The sequence below is a fragment of the Melanerpes formicivorus genome, unplaced genomic scaffold (genome assembly GCF_026170545.1).
Source record: "Melanerpes formicivorus ecotype bairdi unplaced genomic scaffold, bMelFor1.0.p_v2 SCAF_10, whole genome shotgun sequence".
NCBI lineage: Eukaryota > Metazoa > Chordata > Aves > Piciformes > Picidae > Melanerpes > Melanerpes formicivorus.
Genome location: NW_027142362.1, coordinates 14466833 through 14494280, shown reverse-complemented (window position 1 = coordinate 14494280; position 27448 = coordinate 14466833). Strand labels below are relative to the sequence as shown.

Below are 27448 nucleotides of genomic sequence, written 5' to 3'. Positions count from 1 at the left end.
TGGGTTTGCTGAGGCCCTCAGACAGCATTGTCACATCCGATCGGAAGCGGTCATGGGCTGATTTCTCCTTTTCTGTTTTTACTGGCAGGACCAGCAGCTGCTCTCTTCCCTGCTGCTGACAATCCTTCTGTCAAGCTTAACTTCTGAAAGGCTCACAGTGGTGGTTTCCCACTGTGCAGAGACCTTAATGCCTTTGACCTTGCACCACTGCGGTACCCTTCACATGGCTGCTGGAGGCCATAGAGCTCTGTTGCATGCAATAGTGTGAGTTGTTAGGTTCATGTGGTGTTGGCTGTTTTGGATGGGGCTGTCAGGGGTCCCTGGCTGGCACTGGTTTTCTTAGAGGGTCATTGTAAACCTTCAGGTTCCTGCATCTGAGTACCTGTCCTAAACAAGGCTGTGTGCTCCACTTTTGCTTAGGAGCAAGCACAGCAAGTGTCAACAGAGCTAAACCTGAGCACAGAGCCCTTTTGGATGTGGGAAGAGTGCTGACACCAAAATAGGTTGGTCTGGTGTAGCATGCACCTTGGATGGATCTCTCCACAGACAGCTGGGGCTGCTGAGGGACTGGTAGACCTGTGCTCTGCTCCCCACTGAAACTGGGGCAGCCACTGGGAAGTCTCTCAGCACATGTGGCTTCAGGGGATGACCACAAAGCACAGTGCCTGCAAAACCATTCCCTGCTTGCTGTGAGGTTAGTGCCTGCCCTGCAGTGTAACTCCACCCTTCCCTGCTTGTGGTGGTTATGGTCTCATCCAGGCCCCGGCAACACTCTTGGGTATGAGATGTGCACCAGGCATTAAGAAGATGCTGTGGGAGTGGAGGTGGTGAATGGCTGGGGACCTTGATCAACCAAACAGGTTCAGCCGGTGGTGGTGGTTTGAAGGCCCATCCTGCAGCAGATTGGAATGCCTGTGGTCCCTGTGCTAGTTTGGGTGCTACTGAGCTATAGAGCGCTCTGTGCAAGTCACAAATCAGCATGCTGGCTTATAAGTAATGGCAAAAATCAATGGGTTTTGTTTAATGGAAGTCTGAAGTTCCCCTTACTTAGAAGCCATGGGGATGAAGGCTGGGATGTGGAAGACAAGTGGAGGAAAATGGTTTATTATTTTAGTCAAATCTTTGACTTGGCTGCAGCCAGCATGTTCAGCAGTAGGGTGGAAACAGACCAGGTGAGACACAAACAGACCTGTTGGGATCAAGCACAGCAGCAGCAGGTTGAGCTAAAGGGCATTGTGAGGCTGTGTCTGTAAGGGGCCGCTCCTTAGCAAGGCACCTGCTGACCTCCTGGTGCAAGCAGCTCCTTGCCACCAGTGGCTTTGCCAGCTGGGGATTTTGCTGAGGGAGCTGTAGTTATCAAGGCTCCAAGTGTGCCCTGTGGACACTGAGGTAGTTCTCAGACCAAGAGGAGAAGCTAGAGCTACTGGGGGTGCCAAAAGCTCTGTTGCCAGGCAGGTGGGTGCCATATCATGGTGTTTGGTGAGGCCTTCAAAAAACCTAGAGTTATTTCTCCCCACCTAAGCTGCCCAGGTGCCCCAAAAATCTAGTGGGTGTGCTTGGAGCTGCTGAATCCTGTCGGCTCCTTGGGTCAGCAGGCAAAGTCCTGCCCTGTTCTGCAGCTCTCAGCAGGGACAAGTTACCAGGTTTGATGATTACCTGCAAAGCAAGGGTTAACTTGCCTCCAGCTTGCACGGGTAGGAGGACTGGGAATGCTAGGCATGCTCAGACACCTGCTGAAGGTGGCCAGGTGCTGAGAGGCAAGAGGCAGCAGAGGAAGGGCTTCTGTGCTGGGTGCTTTTTTCCAGGGTTTGCAGTGTTTGCTGGATGCTGAAGCACACTTTGGAAGGCAGTAAGGCAAAGCTCAGCTCACTGTATCTGCTGCAGCGTGTAGTGCTCCCCTTCCAATCCCCTGCCTTAGCTGGGGGTAGTGAAAACTGCATCCCATTTCTTTGGGTGGGTTTATCAATGGGATGTCCTAGTTACCTTCTTTATTGCAGCTGAGAGGAGCTGAGGAGTGCAGCAGGTCACCACTTGTGCTGCCAGGAAGAGCAGGACCCAGGGTGACTGACTCTTTATCTGCTCTGCATACATCTCTGTAGGCACACCATTGTTTCCTACAGGGTCTCTACCACCTTGCTTCCAGCAATTATTAGGGGCTTGTGCTCTGCAGGGCCGCAGTGCAGCTCCACATGGTGGCTGGGGAAAGGGTCTGACAGGACTGCTGGTGAGCACTTCTCCATACCATTGGACCAGTGGTGTTGAGGTAAGCCTGGGGTCTTGATGGGTGCTTGTGCCCCCTTAGAATACAGAATTTGGCATCCTGAATGAAGCATCTTCATCTAGGTGTCCTGAAGGGTTAATGATCCCAGCAGATGATGAGTGGGTGGTGAGGAGGTTGGTTGCTTCCCACAAGGTACATAAACTCTCACCCTCCTGCAGAAACACAGCACTTGTTCAAGCAGGTAAATAGCTGGTTTTAAATCCTCTCCTGTAGCAGCTGACCCCACGCATGTTTATCCAAGTGACTGGAGTAGTTCCAGTCCCTCTGGTAAGTGACCTTTCCCAAATTTTTCTTTTCAAGTTGACATTTAAGAAGGGGGTAAAAAGTCACAGCAACAAGCGGTGTTTTAACAGCGATAAAGCCGCACTCATCAACAAAGCCAGGAAAGCCGCGCCGGAGTCGGAGCCCGAGCCGAGCCCGCGCTGGCGGCCCCGCGGCCCCGCCACGGCCCACACGGACAACGCTGACCTGCCTCCCCCAGGCTGCTTGGGTTTGCATGAACCAACATTTGCAGTGCCCGTGGGCTGCTGCTGCTGCAAGGCCTGGGCTGGCACATGGCAGCTCCTGGGAAAGGCTCCTGGGTGCAATTAAGTCTGAGCCAGCTGCTGGCAGCTGGAGGAATTCAGTATTAGTTCATTACTGCAATTCAGAGGAAGAAGAGTCTTAAATCTCTGAAAAGAATCTGGGTTTGGCAGACAGTGGAACCCTTGGCTCATTTTGAAAATGCCTTGGACAATTTTGGTGAACGTTTTACTGTGTGTTCAGGGGAAGTAAACTTTACCCCTAGTTTTCATGTTCCTTGGTTCTCAGATTCAGTGCTGCTGTGACTCACCCCTCGCTCCAGCAGTCATCTGAGGGGTGAGATATGTTGGCAATGAAGTCTCTGTGCTTTGCAGTTTTACCTCTTCAGCCTACATATCCAGTACATGAGCTATTCTTCCATGCTGGGAAATGCTGAGGGCACTGAAGGGTTCCCCAAATCATACTCTCCCCAGATCCTGGCTGATGCTGTAGCTCAGCATGCCAGCTGCTCCATCTCCACCAAGCTCCATGGAATCTCTTGAGTGTCTGCCTTCTCCACCTGCAAAGCACCCACAACCCTCCTGGCCTGGCCCTGCAGCCCTTACCCAGGTTTTTGGCTCAGGTGCAGATAGCAAACAGGATTGCAAGCAGCAACTAGTCTGGCATGCTGGAGTCTTCCTGCTCCAGCTCCTCTCTTTGGAGACTGCAAGTTCTTTGGGGACCACCCTAGGGGTGACTAGCTTGGGGCTTCTATTTACACATGAATGGTCCTGCCTTGAGACAAGAAATGAAACATGGCCAGTGGTCATGTTTCCCACAGCAGGAGGTGTAGGAGATCCCTGGGAAACAGCCAGCAGCAGGGATCCCCTGGAGCTGGCTGCTTCTCTGGCATTTCTTGCAGAGTATGATGGGATTGGCTGCAAAGGCACAAGGCAACATACAGCTTCAGTCCTATGGGGACGGAGCTGACAAGACAAGCTGTGCCTTTGCAATTCACCATGTCCTCTCACAGCCCCAGCTGTGCTGCTGGGGAACCAGGACTGGGCCAGCTCAGCACCACAATCCCCAGGCTGCCAACAGAATCCTCATTAGGAGTGTCCATCTGCCACCACTCTCCCCACTCCCCTGCTGTCCCTGGAGATCTCTAGCCCCGAACATTAACATGGGACAGATGAGCTTTTTTTACTGGGCTGTCACTGGAGTGATGGTCATGCAAGGCTCTGTGGCTGCCTGGGAGCCATGGCAACTTTGGGACCTCACCCACCGAGTTATCTTTAATCTGTCATGGCAGGAGTGCCTTATTTCACTTTTGCTCATAGCAAGCCTGGGCGCTGGCTTGCTGCAGGGTCGGTACGTGAGCCCTGGAGCAGGACTGCCTGTATCCGGAGCCTTCCTTCCCCTGCAATAACGTCAGCGCTGGAAAGCAGGCAGCTATTTCGGTCCCAGGAATGCCAGCGGATGATTTCACTTTTGTTTTGTACCCGATAACCTTTCCCATCACAATGAGAGACGTCGTCTGCGTTCCCAGTGCTTCCGTGTGCAAGGGGAAAGCCATTCAAGTGCCTCTGCAGGGGAAAAGAGCCAGTTTAAAAATAGCTGCCTGATTGTCCCTGGAACCTGGGTAAAGGAAGGGCAAAAGCCTCTTCCACTGTGCACCAGGATCAGTGCCACTAGCTGAGCTGGGGCATGAGGATGGCAGCCGTGGGAATATTTGCTGTGCTGGCTTTTCCCACCAGCCTTATGGGGTTGGGAATGTCCGGGAGAGACTTTCTTCTCTGTGCAGAGTTGTCCTGATGTGGGGTTCCTGAAGAGCTGCAGCAACCCTCTGTCCCCTCTCCTGCCCTGCTTCTGGCCTTTTCCAAGCCCTTTCCCTGTTGAGTTTTGTGGCTGGGAGTTTGGTCAGGAGCTCGTCGAGACAAACCCACCCCAGGCCCCAAGCAAGATAAGTCTGGTCAAACCCAAATTGCTAAAGCTCAGCTCCAATTTTTATTTCCTGTGGGGAAGGAGCTGGCTAAACTAATTTATTTTTTTTTAAAGCTTTCAGGCTGTGACTTCCCACGAACTGCTGACCCATCATGTGACAGGAGCCACGGCGAGACTGCTGCAGTGGGATGCCGCACCACTGGCTTGTGGAGCTGGGCCAAGACCATGGGCAAGCCATGGCACTCAGGTGGGGAAGGGCCTCCTGGCATCTATGGGCAGTGCCTGGCCACCCACCCTCTGGGAAAGGGCAATGCTGATGTAATTTAAGAGGAAAGGCAGTGAGCCCTGCTCTCCTATGGAGAGATGCCTCCCTTCTCCCTGGGGTGGCATGGCTGCACTTGCCAATATTTCCCCTGACCTTCAAAGGACATTGTAGGCGATTTTGCAGGCTCTTGGCTAGGGGGGTGGCTACCTAGGCTGCTGTTTGATCGGTCCTTGGCTCAGTGGGAGATTTTTGCTCAGTCCCCTGGGCACAGGATTTACAGGGTGCCTCCAAACCTGCCCTTCCTGAACTGAAGCCTGTTTACAAAACAGTGGCTGAAGGCTGCTGTTTATCCTTACATACACATTGCATTCAGAGTTGCTAAACAGGCAAAGCCAAAATGAAAGTCATCTGAGTTTTCTTTAATTAGAGTAAGATCCTGATGAATCACGAGGTTCTTCACTTCAAGGATGCACCAAGAATGTCTTTGGCAGCAGACATCAAGGTACAGAGTTGGCGGAGCTTGCTTGCTGCGTTGACAACTGCTGGAAAGAGTTATTTTTCCCTCCCAAGTCACATGCTAACTTGTGATCTGATCATGAGATACAGAGGATAACCTTCCAATATTTATTTTTCTCATCTGGAATTTTAAAAGGCAGAGGAAAAGAGCAAAGAGCAGCATAAGGGAGGAGGTGGAGGAAAAGCCCGTTTGCCTCTTTTGGTTAATATTGCTCAAAGAGCTGCACTTACTGCTGGGACAGGGCAGGAGACTGACTCCAGTGTGCTGGGCTGCATGTATGTCTGCTGCAGCCACGATGGGGAGCATCAGGATGGGGCGAGCGTTGGCACGGACAGGTCTTTTCCAATCTAAATGATTCTATGATTCTACAATTCTATGGTTGCTGGCATGTTGCATCCTTCCCTCCTGCACTGTGAGCACAGCTGTGTGCTGGCAACGCTGGGTGGGCAGTGGCTGCCAGTCCCAGGGTGACCTTATTGTCATGGGCAGGGAGCAGCTTGTCCTTCCTGCCTCCACCTGCCCAGCACTGGCCCTATGCCATCCTTCAACATTAAACTTGATGTTTGGTTAGAAATGTCAAAGTAGCATTTTTTAAAATAACAATACCCCAATGTGATCAGCTGGGCAGGGGGAGGTTTCTGAGATGCACTCTAGTCCAAAGGTTTACAGTAAGCTCATCTGCAACAGGAAACCAGAATCACCCTTCAACAAAATCCCCCCTATAATTTTTAGAGAATTTTGCTAGTGCAGCTTGAGTATGTTTACTTCTGTGAGATGATGCCAATCAAGCACCTAAAATCCCCAGAAACCCATTATGGTGCTGACACAGAGACTGTGGGGAAATGAGTGTTCAGACTTCTGAAGGCTTTGGTGTGGCACAGGAGTTCATGCTGAAGAGAGACCAAGGCAAAGCAATAGGGCAGGGCTGTTTATTTTCTGAGACAGAGAGGCGTGTACCATTGACTATCAAATTTGAGTGAGGAGGTTGCTGCCCACAGTTTGCATATGTGCAGCAAACCTGACTTGCCTGTGCAGTGGGATTACTCTGGGAGTGGAAACTAAGAGCAGTGTCTGTTCAGAGCTGGCAGCAACTACAGGGAGCTGGAAAATACAGCAGGTTGTGGCCATACTTTCCAAAATTCCATCACCATGAGATCCTCCTGGTTTCATGTCTGCTGGGCACTCACACTTACGGGAAGAGCTGAGGCCTGGGCATCCTCTGTGGGACGACCACACTGGAATCATCCCCCAGTTACTCATTGCTTCACCTCCAGTACTTCTGAGCCTGTGTGTGCAGTGCTGTTGTTCTGCAGTGCTATGCACTGATGGGTCCCTCAGGGGGTCCCTGCATGTCCAGGCTTGGGGGGGTGGGGATGGGGAAACATGGAATGAAAAGGACTCTGTCCACTACAACTGAGCAAGCGAGAATAGAGGTTAAAGCAAAAAGACACTTGTGGTTTCCTTTGAAACGGAAAGGCCATAGAATATTTCAGGATGCTGACCGCATCAACAAGTGCTGCAAAGTGCTCTGTCCTGGGGCTGCTGGTGCATGCAGAGCTGGCTGGTCTGTGGAGGCTGAGCTCCAGCAGTGTTCAGAAAATTTGTGCTCTTTTGGAAAGGAAGTGTGTGAGCCTTATGCTTTCCGGGCTAAAGTATGCTGGTCTCACAGCTCTGCCTGTCCTAGGAGGGAGCTGCAGGTTTGCAGGGTCATGTGTGGATAGACCCAACCTGTGCCCCGGCTCCAAAATGTATGATGGGACAGAAGATGTTCCAGGCAAGGCCAAAGGGCATGTGTGACATTGTGTATCAGTTTGAGACCAGATGGAGAACTCTCATGTAGCTGCCCTAGAAATAGGTGTGAGGAAGAAGATAAAGGGGTGGATGTCACACTGGAGGGAGGCAGGCAGTACAAACCCAGCTATCAATGTACTGCCTGCAAGTGCGATGTTCAGCCTGGCCACTGTGGTTTTGCTGCTGAGAGGTGCTGAACACTGGAATGTTGCAGTCAAAGCACACGGTGGTGTCAAAGGGAAGGCAGGGAGATGGGACAAAGGGGCGCAGTGAAAAGATCCCCCACCTGACAGGGAGGGCACGAAAGGAGGTTGTCTGCTGGGTGCCTTCAATGTGCTGAGCAGTGTTGTGACTGTGGTAGGCTGCTGTGGGGAGGATGGCTGAGCAACGGGTCTGCAGCAAGGAATGGATGAAATCTAGCCCATGAGGCCCAGCTTGCCTCTGCATCTTTGCTGGAATCATCATGTTAATGAGAGAAGCTTTGGATAGATTGGGACCTGGTATGGTTCCTAGGCTCAAAGCTGGGGAAACGTGAACAGGAGATGGTTTAAAATGGAAACCAAAGCAATCTGTAACAAAAAGCTGTCTCTAGTAAGCAGGGCTATTTCTGATTTTAGGTTTTGAGAAGTCTTGACACTGCTTAGGTCCAAGTTGTATGTCTCCTGCTATTATATGAGCTTTACTTTGCAGGGTCCTAACCCACCCTCCCATCTCACTACAAAGACCATGGCTTTTTTTTTTAATTCAGAAAAGCAAACTGTCCTTTCCTTAGGCAACTATTTCTGCAGCAGCATTAGCCAGAGATCATTATGAGCACTGTGATTATCTATTGAGTCGATTGTTGGGCTGTCAGCAGTAGTCCATGCAGGACAGCAGCATGCCTGCCTCTGGCCTGTGGGCATTTGGAGGGAGTTTGGCTTTTCTGGACCTGCTTGACCTGGCTCTGTGTCCCAGGGGCACCTCTGAGCACTATGGTCTCCTGGTTCACTGGACCTTTTTGTGCCTCTAGCAAAATTAGAGCAGATCTGACCCAGAAAGCTGGATGCAGGAGTGATCAATAGTGATGGTAATTGGTTGACAGCACTTACTGGCTTTTGACATCTTTGTCTTAAAAAAAATAAATGCATTCAGAAAAAAATATAAGCAGTCTGGCTCCTGTGGCTGGGGCAGTGGCTGGAGGAGGCTTCAGCCTGCAGTTCAAGGGCTGCAGAGGACTGAGTTGAGTGTGTTCCATCCCTGGTGAATGTTTTTTGTCCCTCTGGTCTCCTTTTAGAGGTGATGATGTGTTTGTAGCATGTTTCACTGTGCATGGTGTTTGTTCTGCAGCAGCAGAGCGTGGAAGGCTTGAGCAGGGGAAGGCAGCCAGGGCAGGTGCTGTGGGAGGACACAGCAGCTCTGAGTGCCTGAGGAAGGAGATGCATCAGCTCATCCCAGAGTGTCTGTAGACACTCTTTGGCAAGAAAGCAGTCCCTGTTTTTAAAGAAATGAACAAATACCTAAGACCATCTTTTTGGAGCAGGGCCTTCCTGCCTGCCCATGTTCTTAAAGGACAGTGAGGGCTTGGTGTGTACCTAGGGCTCTCAGGAACCAAAACAACTTCGGTATGAGCTCAGAGGCTGTAAATCAGCAGGCTCTACTGGGTGCTAGCGCTGGGTAAATTTAGTGCTGATTGCTTTGATCTGAAATGCTTTTACTTCCTCCCCTCTACAGAGATAGACAGAAGGTCAGACTAATGGCTGATACATGAAAAACGTATGTGGCCTTTATTGATTTTGCAGTGATTAATGATTCAAAGGGAAGGATGGTGATTCATGCACGCCGACAGTGCCTGGCAATGAGCACCACTGACCGAGGTGGCCTTTTAATGCCAGCACCGAGCCTGTTTCCCACTCCTTGGGGGTACCAGTGCTGGTCTCATGGATGTCCTTGCACTGGACAAACACCAATTTGTAAGCAGCAAGCTCTTGCACCTGCCCCTGAGTTCTGTTTGCCTTACTTTCGCTCTGTTTTCGGAAAGGATCAAAAGACCCAAACCTAAAGCCTTATTGTAGTTGTGTTGACAAAGCCTCTTGAAACTTTCCTGCTGCTGCTGCAGGTGGCCCAAGGGCAGAGGCCTGGCAGAGGGTATGGCCCAGTGCTTTGCCCAGGCTCATGTCAGGAGATGTCATGGCAGAGTGCCCGCATCCCACAGGTTCAGCCCTTCAGTTCCCAGTGTGTGATCTCTCAATGAAGGAGCTTCCAAGCTGTCTGCTGTGATTAGCCTTGCATGGTTTTGAGTTGGTTTTGCACTCCTGTTAGAATGTGGGACTCCCTGGAGGCAGTGGGCTGTGCTGGTGTGCACACTCTCCTTCTGCAGCCACCCAGCCCACCCTGGGGATGGAGACTGCAGTCCCTGAGTTTGCTTTGTGCCACAGATGCAGCTGGAAACTGATGTAAGAGGAAGTCATCCTGATGTTGGAGGGGGGAATCAGGCCATATTTAAAGGGTCTGGGCAGCAGTTGTGCAACTTTCCTATTTGATATTTGAGAAAACTTCCCTCTTCTGGCTGTCTGAGCCTTGTGACTATGACTAAAGTCATTGTGTTACTACCAAGGCTTCTTCTGCTGTGCTCACTGCTTTCACACTAGCAGTCTCCCTGAGCCCACCAGAGACCTGCTACATCTTTTAGGGCCTGAAGACTCATCACAATTTGGGTTCCACTTATTGCTGTCACTGCTGCTTTTTTTCCCCCTCTGGAGCTGACAATGCCTTTCCCTTGCTAAAGGCAAAGATGTGTTCTTTCTTGTGCAGCGTAATCAAGGAGCAATACTTTGCTGTAAGAGCAATTGCTCGGTTATGGTGGTCACCCTCCTGGGGCCATGCATCCATGAGCCCCCTGGATTGGTGAGTGCTGAGGCATAGAAAGCATCAGGGGAGTTGATGTGGCAAGGAAGGGGGCGGTGTGAGGCAGGAGATGGGAACACTGGTATGGATAGGAGGTTCCTTTTGCTTTGTTCCATGATGGTGGATTCAGGGGAAGGTTTACATTAGTATTAGGGGTAAAATCACTGAAAGGGTTGTCAAGCACTGAAAAAGGCTGTCTGGGGTAGGAGTGGAGTCACCATCCCTGGTGGTATTTAAAAGACATGTAGATGTAGTCCTGAGGAATGTGGTTTAGTGGTCACAAGGTAGTGCTGGGTTAATGGTTGGCCTTGATGATCTTAAAGACCTCTTCCAACCAAAATGATTCTATGAATTTCAGAGCTGCTGCTGGTATGTGTGTGGGGAGCAGATCTTGGCTGCGACGTAGCCAAATGAGTATAGCCAAGTGAGTCAGCAAAGGATGATGTATGGTGGTGCTGTGCCCTGGCTCCTCAGAGAGCCTGTGTTCCTCTTTGTGGGAAGTTATTATGTAGCAACACAAATATGAACCCAGATGAAGGTCCACAGGCACAGGTTGAGTTTGGACAACATGGATGTTAGTGCACACAAACCCATTCATGCCTGTGCATGGAGGTGTAAGGCCATCCTCAGCTCCTCAGAAGTGCTGGCTCCCAGCACCTGTGGCAGGAGCTGTAGAGATGCTTTGAATGTGCTGAGGAGATGAGCAAGCTTTGTACATTGAACTAAGCCTATGTCCTCCTGTTACCCAAGCCTGATATCCACAGCCCTTCCCAGGGGCTGCAGCAGAGTAATGTCCCAGTATGTCAGGGGATGCTGCCCTACAGTAAGGGTGTGAGAAAATATTCCTAGGGGCAAAGTAAGGTGGAATTATTCACCCTGCAAGTGGCTGTAGTGCAGTGCTGATGAGCCATGGTGGTGATGAGCCACCAGCACATGATTCTAAGACATGACAAAGCAGTACTCAACTGCATTTTATAATGCATTGAGCTCAGAAGTCCAGCTGAGTACTTTATACTGTCACTCGCTTCTTCTACCTACCTCCAGCAATGTGGATGTAAGAGTCACAAAAACACTCAGCGAATGTTGAAGGTAACAGCAGCAAGACCACCAGCAGGAGCTAACCTAGATGTCTCTGCTGGGTGAGGGTTAATTCAGTGGTACTGTATTTGTCTTTGGGATCTTTTTCTTGAAAACAGAGCTAGGAAGACAACAAAAAGCATTACCTCCCTCACACAGTGCTTGCCATCCAGAAAGGTACTCTTTCAAAATGAGACTGCTTGCAAGCATGCCTTCAGCCTGCCTCCTGGTTAAGGGAATTCATGTTATGTGAATGGTTGCACATGGACATGGAGGGGTCTTGCCCCTTGCTTTGCCTGCTCTTGGTACAGATGCTGACTGTCCCAACATGCACGGTGCTGGCTTAGGGTGGCAGCCTGGGTGAGGTCTCCGTCCCTATTTGGGAGCAGCCAAGGGGTGTCAGCTCCTCCAAGGGGCATTTTGGGGACATGGGACGTTGGGGTATTTGGGCACTGGACCCAGTGTCATCCCACTCATGGCAAGAGAAAGTGGGAGGCATCACAGGGCGAAGAGACACTGTATGCTTCCAAATTAGCTACTAGGGCAGGTTGGTTTTCCTGTTTACTCCCTAAGTGGAAAATGCCAAGACAGTGAAAAACCTCATCCCTTTGGCTATAAAAAGATGTTGTGTGGGCACAGGAATTTAACCTCCTTTTCCTTTTTGCCTTGGTGGCGCCAGGTGTGTGGCATGGGTTGGAGTGGCAGTGATAAAAATAAAGAGGGATGGCAGGAATAGCAGCCCCTCTGTAGGAGATGGCTCCTTTCAGGCAGAGAACTGGGCTTGTTCACCAGCCCACTGGCCAGCAGCCATTTCGGGATTTTGCAAAGCACAAGGGTCATAGAGGAGACATGCAGGGTTTGTGTCAGTTGTGTCATTGGGTACACCCCTGCTGGGGTGCAAGACAGCTGATGGCTAGACATGGCTCCAAAGAGTGGGACAAAATGTGAAGAAACCACTTCATCCCCACAGCGTTTCACAGGCAGACTACAATAAAAAGGGCAGCTGGTAGGTTTGGCCAGTGGGAATGAAGGATCAGAGCAGGTTTCAAGTCATGGTGACTTGTCACAGCACTGTCCTGTTTACTCTTAAAATACTAGCATCCTAGTTTTCTTTCAGATGAGTCCCTCAGCAGCTGGAGAAAGGGCAGGACATGCAGCTCCTCCCTGTGCAAGTGCGGATGTCCTCAGGTAGTCCAGGTACAACGTGTAATTTAAGAGTGAAGTAAGTAGATACGAAGGGTCCTGTTGGTGGCTGCTCATAAGTGGTGTTCCCCTAAGCTTGGTATTGGGGCCTGCTTTCTTTACCAATGATCTGGATGAGGGGACTGAAGTCATTCTTAGTAAGTTTGCAGATGACACTGAGGTAGGCAGGTATGTCGACCTGCTTGAAAGTAGGGAGGCTCTACAGAGGAATCTGGACAGGTTGGATCAATGGGTCAAGGTCAGTGGGATGACCTTCAACAAGGTCAAGTGCCAGATCCCTGCACTTGGGTCACAATGGCCCCATGCAATTCTGAAGACTTGGGGCAGAGTGGCTGGGAAGCTGCCCAGTGGAAGAGGACCTTGGGCTGATGGTTGATAGAGACCTAAATATGAGCTAGCATGTGCTCAGGTGGCCAAGAAGGCCAACAGCATCCTGGCTTGAGTCAGAAATGGTATGGCCAGCAGGACTATGCACTCTCTCTTGGCAGTGGTGTACTTGGCAGTGGTGAGGCCACACTTTGAGTACTATGTTAAATTTTGGGGTCCTCACTACAAGAAGGACATTGAGGTGCTGGAGAGTGTCCAAAGAAGGGCAGTGGAGCTGGTAAAGATTCTAGAACATACACATCTTGTGAGGAGTGGCTGATGGAACTGGGGTTGTTTAGCCTGGAGAAAAGGAGACTTGGGAGACCTTATCACTCTCCACAACTTTCTGAAAGGAGGCTGCAGCAAAGTGAGGTCCACCTCTTCTTCCAAGCAACACATGGACAGTAGCAAGTAACAAGTGGACAAGAGGAAATGGCCTTGGACTGCACCAGGGCAGGTTTAGGTTGGACAGTAGGAAAAATGTCATCCCCCAAAGGGTTGCCAAACCCTGTAATGGGCTGCCTAGGGCAGGGGTGGAGTCCCCACCCCTGGAGATATCTAAAAGCTGTGTAGATGTGGTGCTGAGGGACACGATTTAGTGGCAACGTGGCAGTACTGCTCTTAAAGGTCTCTTCCAACCAAAATGATCCTTTAATTCTACAATTCTGTGAAGCATACTTGAATGTTCTTCTGAGCAAAACGAGCTAATGCAACAAATTAGGAGTTTGCTACCCTGCTGTAATGATTTTATTACAACAAACCAGTTCACTGCCAGTAAGGACAATGTGCCAAAGCTAATGGATGTTTTTTTCTACGGTGTTGCTCACCCATTGCAAGGCTTTGGGCAACTGCAAGCGAGGCCCTTCTCCAGCTAGGGAGGTGCCCTTCTCTTTGCTGTGCTCAGCCCCATGCTCCGCCAGGGCTTGTTGCCTGGCTGCTGGGTTGTACCCTCGGCTGACTGATAGCCGTGCCCCTGCCAGACCAGGGATGTGTGCACTGCAGGTCACCTCTGAGGCAGCAGTGCTGGAACGCAGGCGCCAGCCCCGGAGTCTAAAAGCCTGTGTTGCATGGTTTGTGTGCACAGGCTGCTCCAGTTTGCCTGGGGTTTACCACACATTTTCGTCATGCTTGCAAAGTGCTGTTATCACAAATTGCAAAACCAGCCTCATCCTCATCTGATCAGAGCAAAACCAGCACAGCTCTGTGCAACGTCTCCAGCGTGTCCGGTCTGCTCAGCTCCTGTGGGGCACTTGGTCATTGCTCAGCAATGCTTCATTTGCTGCTTTGGGATTTATTCTTTTCATTGCAGACTCTTTGGCTTTGGTCTGTGAAAGTATTTGATGACCACTGCAGCCAGGCTATTTGCTGCTTTAGCAGCCTTGTCTTGGCCTTGAGACAGCTTTCTGCCGAGGGCTGATACAGCCCTTCCATACGTGAATGGGCAGTAGGGAGCCTGTGTTGGGCTGCTCCTGAGTAAAGAGTCCAAGGCTACCACCAAAGTTTGCCGAGCAGAGGCATGTCTGGATCTGGCTGTAAACCCAACACAACTTCTCCACTCCCTGGCCTATGGGGCTGGCAGCACCTCTTCAGGGTCACCCTGTCCCACTGGGGCAAGGCGAGCAGGGCACCCGCTATCTCCCCACTGCCAGTGCCTGTTTCATCTTGATAGCTGCTTCCATCCCAAAAGCTTCATGTGGTCTGATGGCTCCTTCTGTCCCAGCCCCTCTCTGCAACAGGGCAATGGTGTGGGTAAGTGCAAACAACAGCCAGGCACTCTGGGAGGCTCTGGCTACTTCCCAGGAGCAAACCTGCTGGTTAAAGTATATGATTAATAATTATTACAAGTCTTGGAGGCTGCATGGAGGACACCAGCTGGAGGCAGTGCATGGCTTACCAGCATCAGTTCCCACAACAGACCACTTTTATATGCTGCTGTGTGGCTGGGATGGAGGAGCATTGCAGATGTCTTTCACTAGAGCTTGCCACACGTTTTTGGCTGTAAGTGAGCCAAGCCAGAACTCAGCCCTTTCCAGTGCCAGGAGCCCTCCTGGGTGAGCCCCCAGAGGGGCTTTGTGGGCAGCTGGGCAGCAAGTTGATGCTGGGCAGAGGAAAGCCCAGGTAATATGTGGAAGAATTTAGGGCTTTCACAAAAGGCTGTAATAAACTGCAGCCCCAAGTTACATCCATGCTCTCTGCCTGTGCCCAGAGTGTGCTGCAGAGGCAGTTACCCAGAGCAATTCCACCACCACTGCCGTGCAAAGCGTCTGTGTCAAAGGCCAAAGCAGGGCCATCAGCACTGCAGGAACATGGGGCCACAGCTCCCCACTTTCAAATGCTAAGTCATATGCTGGGATCATACGGTACAAGTTGCACCAGTAATCAAGTGACTAAAAATCAGGACATGAAAGTGGTTTGGCAATGCCAAAAGCAAAATGTAAGGAAAGAACGTCCCCCCCAACTCCCTTAAAGTTTGGTACTGTGCAGATGATCTCAACTTCTTTTAAGTGCTTCAGGGTAACTGTGGGACATGAGTGTTTTACACTGGGTACAGGGATATTCTGCCTCTAAAATAAGCGGCATGCTTCACAGGGAAGCCCTTAGACTTTCTTCACAAGAGAGAAAGGCTGAAACCTGATATTGTTGGAGGCTGTCTATAGAAAATGTGGTCACTAATGGCCAGTCTTGATGTTCTGCTGCACCTTGTACTTCAAAGTATGTGTTTCGTCATGAAGGAAAGATGAACATCCAGGTGGATGTCCAGCTTCCCTCCAGCCCAGGCCATGGTGTTGGGCTGAGACTGGGGTGGTCCCACCCCCTCCAAAATTCTTAATTTTACACCTTTTCTTTTTTGCAGGTTCAAAGATTTTCTTATCCACTTGCAGGGAGTTAATTTTCCGCAGACATTTAGGTGCCTGGCCTGGGAGGCTTGGCACTATCTGTGCAGGTGTGACACAACTGGCATTTTTGCTTTGTCCTGCAGGACAGAGCCCGATGGGTTTGCAAGCCACAGCAGGAAGCTTTCTGGAGTGCTGGCCACAGCTAGACCAGGCTTCTCCCTGCTGCCAGAGCCAGTGGTGCTGAGATATCTCAGCCTCTTGACTGATCTATGTCACATATGCCACACCGGGCAGAGCCAACCAACACTGCTGAGACAGTGATTCTGCATCAGTCAGGGCTAATCCTGGAAGCTCATTCTTCCATTCCCACCTGTCACCTGTGACAACTCGCTTCTCGGTGACACCGGAGAACAGCTAAATGTGCGTTTCATTTGGTACTACACAGCAGCCGAAACCGCAGCCGAGAGAGGGTATTTCCAGGATTTGAACACAGCAGTATCGGCGGAGCTGCCCCCGCGGAACCAGTCTCTCGCGGATCAGGCTCCACAGCAGCACGACCCTCCCCACACCGCTGCCCACTCCTCCGCCCTGCCTTCCCCCACCCCTCCAGGATCCTCCCTCCACCGCCTCCTTCCCTCCGCCCTCGGCTCGTCCCTTCTCGGGACTCAGGCGCCGCCTCGCGGCCGCTCGGACGACTGCAGGACCCCGGCTCAGGGCGGCGGCGAGGCAGAAGCTGGCTCCACAGCCCGCTTCGGCTGGGAAACAGACCGAGCTGCATGGAGAAACAGGTGACAGACACGTACGTGATTTGTGTGGGTTATATATATATATACACACTCGCGTATATAAATTCTATACATGTATATGCATATCTACATATATTTGTGTGTATAATCACATACGTATACATGTATATATAAAAATTATATATGTATGTTTGCATATACTTATATGGCATATACATACATATGTACATATATGTGTATAAGATATAGGCACATAGATAGATATAAACAGAGAATAATTTTGGTTGGAAGATGCATTTAAGATCATCAAGTCCGATTGTTAACGCAGCCCTGCAGGTAACTACTGAACTGTGACCCTCAGCGCCACATCTACACAACTTTAAATACCTGCAGGGATGGTGACTCCACCACTTCCCTGGGCAGCCTGTTCCAGAGCTTGCCAATCCTTTTGGGAAAGAATTTCTTCCTGCTGTCCAACCTAAACCTGTCCAGGCCTGAGGCTGTTTACTCTTGTCCTATTACTTGTTACTCAGAAGAAGAGGTGGACCCTCACCTCACTACACTCTCCTTTCAGGTACTTGTGGAAAGCAGTAAGGTCTCTGCTGAGTCTCCTGTTCTTCAGGCTAAACAATCCCAGTTTCCTCAGCTGCTCCTCACAAGGCTCATGCTCTAGATCTTTCACCAGCTCCATCCCCCTTCTTTGGAGACACTCCAGCACCTCAATGGCTGTCTTGTAGTGAGGGGCCCAAACCTGATCACTGTACTCCGTGATGGGGCCTCACCAATGCTGAGTACAGGGGCATGATCATTTCCCTAGTCCTGCTGGTCACACTGTTTCTGTCACAAGCCAGAATGGTGGTAGCCTTCTTGGCTACCTGGGCACACACTGGCTATCAACCAGCACCCCAGGTCTTTTTCCACTGGGCATCTTTCCAGGCACTCTGCCCTAAACCTGCAGCATTGAAGGGGGTTGTTATGATCCAAGTGCAGGACCTGGTGCCTTTTGAACCTCATTCCAATGAACTTGGCCCATCTATCCAACCTGTCCCAGAGTCTCTCTGTGGAGGCTCCTGACCTTCAAACAGATTGATGTACCCCCTGAATTTGGTGTCATCTGCAAACTCATTGAGCGTGCCCTCGATCCCCTCCTGCAGATTGCCACTAATGCATGTATGTATTCAGTTTACACACGTATGCCTGTGTATATAGTTTTGTACCTCTATAAACCTGACACTATCTAAGCCTTAAAATCAGCTGTGCCTGCAGAGGGCTGTGCAGACTGCATGTTTTTCAGTGCCCCTCTCCAGCAGCCCGGGGCCGTGAGGTGGTGTGCAGCAGACGTGTCGCTGGTGCCCGGGTGGTGTCACTGTTGGCTGTTACAGCTCTCCTCGGCTCCACAGCAAAGCTCAGTGCCTGTGTATTGAAAAAAGAACATTAAAAGCTGGGAAAGGCTGACCAAAGAGTGCCACTTACACTGTAGCAGTAGGACACCATAGGTTGTAGGAAAAGCCTGAGAAAAACAGTCAGAAGATAAGGATGTTTAATACAGCAATCTCCATTTTCAAGCATATTCTCCACACTAAAGCTTGTTGAATGTTTTAGGTTGGAAAGACCCTTTAAAGATTATCTAGTCTAATCTCCCTGCAGTGAGCAGGGACATCTTCAATTAGATCAGGTTGTTCAGAGCCCTGTCAACCTGACCTGGAATGTTTCCAGGAATGAAGCATCTATCACCTCCCTGGGCAACCTGTGCCACTGTTTCACCACCTTCAGTGTGAAAAACTAAATCTTCCTTATATCCATTATATATCTCCCTTCTTTTAGTTTAAAATTACCAACCCTCAACCTGTAACTAAAGGCCCTGCTGAAATGTCTGTCCCCATCTTTCCTACAGGTCCCCCTTAAGTACTGAAAGGTCACAAGAAGGTCTCCCTGGAGCCTTCTCCAGGCTGAATACCCCCAACTGTCTCAGCCTGTCCTCAAGCCTGAAGGGTTGTGACTCCCTGATCATTTTTGTGGCTTCCTCTGAACCTGCTCCATCAGGTCCATGCCCTTCTTGTGCTGATGGCTCCGGAGCTCGATGCAATACTACAGGTGGGGCCTTACCAGAGACCTTATTTAGATCTACAGTGAAATCATGATCTACTGAGGAGGTAAGAGGATGAGCATGGCTTTGAAAAGATTAAAGCTTAAAAGTCTTTCATTGTGCAACTTTAAAATATGTACTGGAGAATTAGAAGAAAATGCCTTCCTCTGCAGAAGACACAATTTTCAAATGTCTCCCTTTTACAGATGAGTTTCCACAAAAACACCTCTTCCATCCCATTAGTGTTGATCTGCTTATGTGTTCATGCCAGGTCATAGCCTAATAGCTTGTAAAACTGAAGTAATTTATGGAATATTTGCTGTGCCTGGGAAGAGGGTCTGGAGAGCTGCCAAACAGAAAGGGATCTGAGGATGCTGATTGACAGCCGGCTGAACATGAGCCAGCAATGTGCCCAGGTGGCCAAGAAGGCCAATGGCATCCTGGCATGCATCAAGAATAGAGTGGCCAGAAGGAGCAGGGAAGTCATTGTGCCCCTGTACTCGGCACTGCTTGGGCCACACCTTGAGTCCTGTGTCCAGTTCTGGGCCCCTCAGTTTAAGAAGGACATTGAGACACTTGAATGTGTCCAGAGAAGGGCAACGAGGCTGAGGAGAGGCCTTGAGCACAAGCCCTGTGAGGAGTGGCTGAGGGAGCTGGGATTGTTTATCCTGGAGAAGAGGAGGCTCAGGGGAGACCTTATTGCTCTCTACAACTACCTGAAGGGTGGTTGTAGCCAGGAGGGGGTTTGTCTCTTCTCCCAGGCAAGCAGCACCAGAACAAGGGGACACAGTCTCAAGCTGAGCCAGGGGAAGGTTAAGCTTGAGGTGAGGAGAAAGTTCTTCACTGAGAGAGTGAAGCCCTTTGGAATGGGCTGCCCAGGGAGGTGGTGAAAAACCCTTAACCCCATATAGCCCAACATAGCATCCACGGATTTATGCCTACTGCTGATTTCACAGAGCTGTAGGAACATGGAGACACCAAAGTGGGACAGGCTGCCTGAACTCCTTAAGCACAGGATGTGGAGGTGCAGAGCCATGGGATCACCCCCCCCCCCCCCAAGTAAAATGCTTGCCAAATGCAAACCTCCCCATTGCTTCAGCTAACACTCTCCTCCTCAGGAAGGGCTAATCTTTGCATGCCTCAGCCTTTCCCAACATGTTCTGGTTCACGAGTTCAGAGGCTTCAAAGTTGCATCTGATCACTAACCCTGAAAGATCAGAGATTACTGGAGAAGTTTGAACTACATGTTTGGGATGGCTGAGGGACACAAAGTTCAGGGACAAATCTGCACCCAAATCCCATGATGATCTTCCCAAAGTTCAGGAGGCAGATGGGGGTATTGGTTCAGCTGTGTAATGCCTGAGCATCCTGTACACTTGCATCTGTATTTATTTGTAAAGCTGTTTTCATGCAGCTGCTGTTTCAAAAGTGGCCATGAATTATGGCTGCTTCTGGCTCTGTGGTCAGTGGTGAGTGTGGCTGGGCTTACAGCTCCCATGAACTTCAGGCAGAGATGAGAGAATTCAAGTAACAATGCTGCAAGTCACCATTCCTCATTTACATTCAAGACTTTACTAGAAAATGACTCTCTTCTTGTGCATTTTCTCTGTCACTTTCATTCCTGATAAGAGAGGTATGGAAGAAAGAGTTCTCTGACCATGGCATAAACAAAAACAACAGCAGTGGTTTTCAGTTTGATATTTCAATGAGGTGGCTTTCAGTATTAGAACAAGTGGAAACAAGTTGGAAGATGCCTTCTGGCCCACCCTCTTGCTCAGCATGGGTCCAGCTCCATCAGGCTACTCAGTGACAACAAGCCCCTTGAGCCTGAACAAGTGTGAGCCATGGCACTGCAGCAGTGATTCTGGAAGGATGTGACCCAGCACTGAGGAGCAAAGACACTGGTATTCTGTTTGATGGGATTTAATCTTAATGCAGCTCATCAGCCTTTGGAGTGGAAGTCCTGAACCTGGTGCCAAGGGCTTAATTTAAATCTCAATTCTTTAGGTATAGCCTCAAAGAACAGGAAGTGAAGGTCCCCTAGTGAAGGAAGCCCATAAATACACTCCCCGCCCCCTCTGGGTAGAGATCTAGCTAGCCTCAGGTGCCCCCAGGGCAAAGCTGATAAAGGGCCAAACCCTAAGAGCCCTGCTGGTGCTGACATTCCTTGGAGTCTTCTGTCTGCTCCAGGCAGGGTGCAGCCCTCATCTCGTTCAGGAGAAACTACCAAAGCAACCGAGTGAAGCAGGAGCTGAGAATGTTGATGTTTCCCTTTTCCACTTGTTTATATTGCTGCTGCCCAGCAAACTCAGAGCAGTGGGTAAGGCTGCAGTCCTGGAATAGAGGTGCCCTCATAGGACCAGTCTGGGACAGCACTCTGCTGATGGAAATGCAAGCTGAACTGGCCAAGGGCAAGCAATGCCATTTGGTGAGCAAGAGACCAACTCATCTGCAAATCCAGGCACTGTCTCCTGCATGCTTTGCTCCTGAGCTGGCGATGCCAGGAGTTCATCTGAGCCTGGCCAGTACTCAGAGGGCAGCAGGGTGCCAGCTGCAAAGACAGAATGATGGCCAGCTCCTCACCACACCAGGTACAGAACATGAGGGCATAACTCCATTTCATTTTTTGTCTTTCATTTTCTAAAGGTGTCTCACATTGCCTAAGCAGGCTGGCATGTTTTCAGCACTGAAAACCAGATGTTACCAGATTTCCAGTGGCTGTTCTTGGTGCTTTATGCTGTTAGTTTATCAGAAGTATGCATATCATGCCTCTTGCAAAACCAGATAGGATTTACTCCCTTAACAAGGGTCAGCTCTGTTTTCAGCTGCTGTCTTCTTTGCAGAGATGTTTATCTAGTTCAGAAATGTTGCTTCTGAGCATGAATTCAACAGTACCCTCCACAGCAACACACAGTTCACTTGCTACCTGACCACTGGTGCCTGCAAAAGGACCCACCTGAATATTTTTGCTGGTAAAATGACTGATTTTTAAATCCAGAGCAGTCACCAACTCTGTGCCTCCTACCTGGCTGCAAGTACTGCAAAGGAAATATATATTTTTATACATATATATGTATGTATGTTTGTATATACATACAGTTATACACACATACATGACTATATACACAGATATGTTTTTATGTATGTATTTTTATACACACATGTGTATTATAACACTTGGGGATGGAAGGCTGGCAGTGTGGTTCTGATGATACCAGGTGCATGCAGGGGCAGGATGGCATCTTTCTGACTCCAGCTCAGATGCATATTTGATCTAGCTGCCTTCAGTTCATGCATACTTGGTGCAAAAGCCCTTGAGCCAGCCCTACAGTTGCTGCTGCATGCTGTGCTCCTTCCGGCACCCAGTCTTTATACAGCAAAGGGGCTTCTCTTTTTATTTTGTTTTGTTTGCCTTTTTCCTTTAAAGTTCAGGGGTATGGAGTGGAAAGATGTCTGAGAAGAGGCACAGCATTAATACGCTAATGCAGCAGCACAGCAGGAAGGTGAGCTAAGTAACCTGAGCTGTCACCCAGCAGCACTCACCCAGCTCAGATGATGGCCTCTAGCAAAGACTCCAAGATGTCCGAAGAAATGGCAATGACCTACATGGCCTGAGGCTTGCCAAAGGCTGCTGCTAGGAGCTGCTGCTTAAGTTGGCTTAAGTTTAATGAACTTGGCTCATAGTCTCCTGTACATCTTCACGTCAAGTGCCCTATCACCAACCTCTGAACCAGGCAAGGCAAATTCTTCTAGCAGTTTTCTTAGCATTGTATTTATTTTTTTTCCATACTTACTGGAGCCATCTTTTCAGAAATTCATCCACATTGTTATATAAGGGGAAGGAGGGGTCAGTGACAGCTTAGTTTTTGCAGGCCAGTCAATGTATTAGAAATTTAGATTCCTTAGTGAATTGTAAGCACCAGTCCCAGTAGGGAAAGAACTTGGTATGTGTTCGCTTCTGGCTGTTTCAAAAGCTCCAGAGAAAAGTGCTGGGGCACTGAAGGTTGTGAAGTGGGAAATACACTGAATTCCTTTACTTTGGCAGGGCAAATACAGTTGCTGTCACCCCATGGCTGTTCACTCAAGCACAGAGTAGAAAACCAGATGGCTTCTGCGTGACTCCACACAGGCGGAGAGAAAGGTGTCAGTGCAGACGTGGGTTGCTGTGGAGGTACCCCTGAGGCTTCAGCACAGACTCTATGGTAGGACTGCAGTATGGTGGTTGTTGCAGTGCTGGGAAGACTAAAGTGTTGACCTCTCTGTTGGTCTCTTTTTTTGGGGGGGTGTGGGGCTTTTTCTGTTTGGTTGGGGTTTTTTTGTTTGGGTTTTTTTGGTTGTTTGGGGGAGGTGGGGTTGCTGTTGTTGTTGTTTGTGGTTTTGGGTTTGTGGGGTTTTTGCCTTTGGTTGTTGTTTGGGTTTGGTTGGGTTTGTTTTTTTTTTTTTTTTTTGCTTTTCATCTGTGCATGGCTTTATTTAATAACTCTCAGGAATCAGAAGCTCCTGTACTACAGATTACTATTGATTTCCAGCAGAGAATCAACTGATGAATTGCTGCAGGTCCGTGTCTAGAAGATGCCCAAATGCTGCTTGACCAAGCATTCTCCACACGCCTGCAGGCAGTGACTCCCCCAGCAGAAGGGAGGGCAGGGCAGACAAAGATGAATGGCTCATTTCCTCCACAATGCACCTCAGGAACAGGCTTCTTATGAAGAATAGAGCACAGATCCAGACGGAAAGGGCTGCAGTCATTCTCGAAGGTCACACGTACTGCTTCTTTCTGGCAAGTTTGCTTTCTCTGACTGAAAAAGCAGTCAAGTGTCTTCCAGCTGAACTGGATTAAAAATAAAGTCATGCTACCTGGTCCCACCAGGAATAATAGAGGCTGCTGACAGTTCTGGCTTCACAGTAAAAAGCATCTTCCCACATTGTCAAAAGAGCCATAAATAAGGCTTTATTTGAATGGAAATGTTAATGGCAAAGAGATATAAATCATATTGTTCTGTTGTGAAAAATACCCTGCAGCAGGAAAATGTGTTCATATACATGAAAATACACGTGTGGGAACAAGACATGCATCTCCATTCATACCTCTATATATTTATCTCTAATTCTGTGCATGTGTTGTACACATGTCAGTAGCTAAAAATGCTTATAATCAGTCCTTCCTCTAAGAGTAACTGGTTGCTGTGATGCACTGAAGGGTGCTGGGCAGGATTTGACTAAGTATCTTTCCCACACGTAAAGGCTGTAATATGGCAACCATTGTTTTCTCCCCAGAAAGCACTACTTCCAAGGTAATTGTTGCTGGTCTTATTAGTGGCACCTGGCATGGCTCCTCATGAGCCTCTGAGCAGGGCAAGAAGCACAACAGCATTGATCAGCCACAGTCTTGAAGAACCTGGACATGGAGAGGAGGCATGACAACCAAGAGTAACCCTTTGATGATACAATGTGGTGAAGGACATATTTAGTGTAGGAATTTGAAGTGTTCCTTCCACTGGCCTTGCTTGTGACAGCAAGCTGTGCCTGGCAGCTGACTGAGCTGAAGAGCCCACGAGCTGAGGCTGTGCTGCAGCCTGAGAGGGAGGCAGTCAGCTCTTTCCCCATGTCACATGCATGTATATAGGTACACATAGCTATACACAAACACACTCACACACATCCCTGCATGCACATGGAGAGGAAGCAGAATTCCAGCTCTCGGGGCTGAAAACAACTTTCTTTGCTTAAATAACCAAAGCAGTTGAGCCTAAGGGACAGTATCTGAAGTGTCCAGCTGCTCAGTCTGGATAATTGCCACTACCATAGCACTGCTGCTAGAAACTGGAGTGTCCCTGCCACCCTGGGGACTGGCTCTCATGGGAACACCATGGGAGTACCCTGTGATTGCTGCTGCCAGTGGCAGGGAGAAGGAAGGGAGTTCAACATGAGAAGTACCAACCCAAATATATTTCTTCCAGGAGGCACTGCCCCTGGGGAGGCACTGCCCCTGGGGAGGCACTGCCCCTGGGGAGGCACTGCCTGGCAGACTGGGAACAGGATAGGGGTCTGTCTGTTACTGCAGGCACCAGTGCAATCCTGAGCTCATGCCCCAGTAGGCAGGTCCTGGAGTTGGGCAGTGCTGGTGCCACACATGAGCCCCACTGCCAGGCTTGCGGCTGATGGAGGTGTTGGGTACAATGCCAATATAGAGTTATATAAATGTAAAGTATTTTATGTAAGCCTATTTTATCTGCAAATGATTTATATTTAGGACACCTATTTCTACTGGAAACACTAAAATCATATTACATAAGAGCTTGTTTAAATCCTTTGGCTTAAGTTTTGGGCAGGGGGAGGGGCTGATACAGTCATGGTGCATTCAGGCTGCTTCCTACAATCAGAGCCTTAACAGGCAGCTGAAGGCTGGTCCTGAAATCCTTTTTACTTTCACTCTATGCAGCCCTGACAATAGCAGAATACTTCACTGGAGGCAAATGTTCCTCTCCCTCAGTACTGCCTTCATATTTGGAAATATTCAGTCGCAATGCTCCGGATATGTTGCCAACAGAGCAGAGACAGCAGCTCAGCATTGCATGGCCACCCTCTGCAAGTCTGGGATGTCACAGGGAGTGGCAGCAGTGCTGAGTCACCTGAGTGACTGTGGTGGTGTTCTCAGAAATTAAACAAAGCATTAACTGGAAGTGGCTATTTAGCAATATGAAATGACTTACCTCGGCATGTGTGCAAGCGTATTTTCCCCAGCCTGGAGAGGAGAAGACTGAGAGGGGATCTTATCGATGCATACCAATAGCTAAAGGGTCAATGTCAAGAGGATGGGGTGAGTCACTTTTCAGTGGTGCCCAGTGCTAGGACAAGGGGCAACGAGCACCAACTAGAACCCAGGAAGTTCCACTTAAACATAAGGAAAAACTTCTCTCCTGTAAGGGTGGTGGAGCACTGGAACAGGTTGCCCAGAGAGGTTGTGGAAGCTTCCTCTCCAGAGACTTTCAAAAGTCTGGATACGATCCTGCACAGCCTGCTTTAGCAGGACGTTTAACGGGAGGATACCCAGAGGTCTCTGCCAAGGACCAAGGTGGTCTGCTGCTGGCCTGCTGCCACTGTCCTTGCTGGCAATGCACAAGGTGCCCATGTTGGGGGGCTAGAGCTTTCCTGGCACCAGGCTGCCCAAGCCCTCCTGGCTGCTCAGCACCATGGTGCCAGGGCATAGGGAGGGTAACTGGTGGCAGCCCTGCCTGCTTGCCCAGCTGTCCACTGCTGCACATAGCTGCTCAAATAGCTTAAGCAAATTCTTCTCACACTTCACTTGAGCCAGACGCTGTAAATTGGATTAATGTGGTGCCTAGAGAGACGTCTAGAGACAAATATTTAAAACTAAGATGAATCTGAACTGTTTTCTAGGCTGTCCCAGAGGTATCCCCCTCTCTTTCCAGTCATGCAGGGGTATCCCCAGCTTCAGCTCTATGGGTTCAAAACCAACTCTCCTGTAACACTGTATGCAGATGCCAAAATTCGTGTCAAAACTTGCAACAGTGAAGTTCAGTTTAAAACTATCTCCTTTCATTTCTGTTTGGACAAAAATTGTACTGGGGCACCAAGCTCTCCCTCCTCACAGAGGAGCAGAAACACTATAGAGATGGGTGTGCAAGGGGCCCAATGAATGAGACAAGCACCAGTCGACAGCATAGAATCATAGAATCAGTAAGTTTGGAAAAGAACTCAACCTCATGACTATGAAACCATGGCATCAAGTGCCACATCCAATCCCCTCTTGAACACCTCCAGGGAGGGTGACTCCACCACCTCCCTGGGCAGCACATCCCAATGGCTAACAACTCTCACTGTGAAGAACTTTCTCCTCACCTTGAGCCTAAACTTCTCCTGGTGCAGCTTGAGACTGTGTCCTCTTGTTCTGGTGCTGCTTGCCTGGGAGAAGAGACCAACCCCCTCCTGGCTACAACCACCTTTCAGGTAGTTGTAGACAGCAATAAGGTCTCCCCTGAGCCTCCTCTTATCCAGGCTAAACAATTCCAGCTACAGAAACCTCAGTTGATTCACAAACTGGCTACTGGTGACAGGACCCAGCTCCTGCCATCTGCAGGGACCTGACACCTCTGCTGTGAATCCACACCGGTAACTGCTGCTGGCAGCCTCTCAAAGGAAAGGTCAGTTACCAAACCTGTCTGAGGCTGGAAGGAAGCCATGGATCACAGCTTGGAGAGCAGGCTGAGATCAGCCCCCTCGTGAGAGCTCAGCTCTGAAGTGCAGCTTCATTTCACTGCCCAGCAGTGCCTGCGAGGTCACGTCAGCTAAATAGAAGTGATGCCGGGCTGATGTGTCGTAGGGAACAGATTATGACCTTCATCTGATGAAAAAGAGAGCAGGCAGGTGCTGAGAGAAGGCAAACAGACACCTTTGTGTAAGTAGCCGTAATCAGTCATATTTTGGAGAACACAAGCTGCCAGCCTGCTGTCAGCAGAGCCTCAGGGATTTGGTGTGGGTCTACGGCCATGTGAGGAGCATGTGTTTCTTCCTAAACAGTCCCTGTGTGAGAGCCTCCCTGCTCCTAGCAATCCTCTGCAGACAGACAGCCCTGTGGGCCCTGCTCCATTACCAGCTTTACAACATCCTGTTTTCACTGGAAATATTTTAATCTCTCTGTTTCCCATCATATTTTTCCTCCTGCCCAAGCCAACACAGACCATTCCTGGCAGGCAGGGTGGAAGTCTCCTCCCTGGGCTGCGCCAGCATTGTGGAGGATGACCTGAACTCTTTCCTGGTCGTGCTTGGCTCCTCGCCCCTGTCAGCACTGGTACCTGCTGCTGGCTTCAAACTCCTATCATGGTCAACCACCTGCTTTGTATCAAGTTATTTTGAGTTCACTCAGCCATAAAATCGCTCAAGCAAATCTGGGCTTCCCTATTTTGCTCCATGATGGCTGAAGAACCAAA

General features: G+C 49.7%; 1 protein-coding gene across 6 annotated transcripts; it reads left to right on the top strand.

Moving 5' to 3' along the window:
• The first annotated feature begins 1978 nt into the window (after positions 1-1978).
• LOC137443809 (uncharacterized) lies at positions 1979-25437 on the top strand. Of its 6 annotated transcripts, XR_010987985.1 has the most exons (6): positions 1979-2548; positions 4841-4973; positions 16111-16453; positions 18306-18564; positions 22543-22699; positions 23027-25437. XR_010987985.1 is itself a non-coding variant. In XM_068143846.1 (5 exons), exons 2-4 carry the CDS (start codon positions 4915-4917, stop codon positions 22676-22678), a joined length of 549 nt encoding a protein of 182 aa, XP_067999947.1. In that variant the 5' UTR covers positions 1979-2263; positions 4841-4914; the 3' UTR covers positions 22679-22699; positions 23027-25437. The 6 variants fall into 6 exon arrangements, 4 of the variants coding, with proteins under 4 accessions (XP_067999947.1, XP_067999945.1, XP_067999946.1 ...); XR_010987986.1 differs by having other exon boundaries at positions 1979-2263; positions 15809-16464; positions 22543-25437; XM_068143846.1 differs by lacking the exon at positions 18306-18564 and having other exon boundaries at positions 1979-2263; positions 16111-16464.
• Positions 25438-27448: the final 2011 nt, after the last annotated feature.

What these genes read in the sequence shown, in the direction of transcription:
- LOC137443809 (XM_068143844.1), top strand. Translation starts at nt 2,510, where the DNA reads ATGTTTATCCAAGTGACTGGAGTAGTTCCAGTCCCTCTG. An exon ending in GAGTAGTTCCAGTCCCTCTG is followed by an intron (nt 2,549 to 4,840) that starts GTAAGTGACCTT and finishes TTTTTTTTAAAG; the next exon opens with CTTTCAGGCTGTGACTTCCC. An exon ending in GGGCAAGCCATGGCACTCAG is followed by an intron (nt 4,974 to 16,110) that starts GTGGGGAAGGGC and finishes GGTACTACACAG; the next exon opens with CAGCCGAAACCGCAGCCGAG.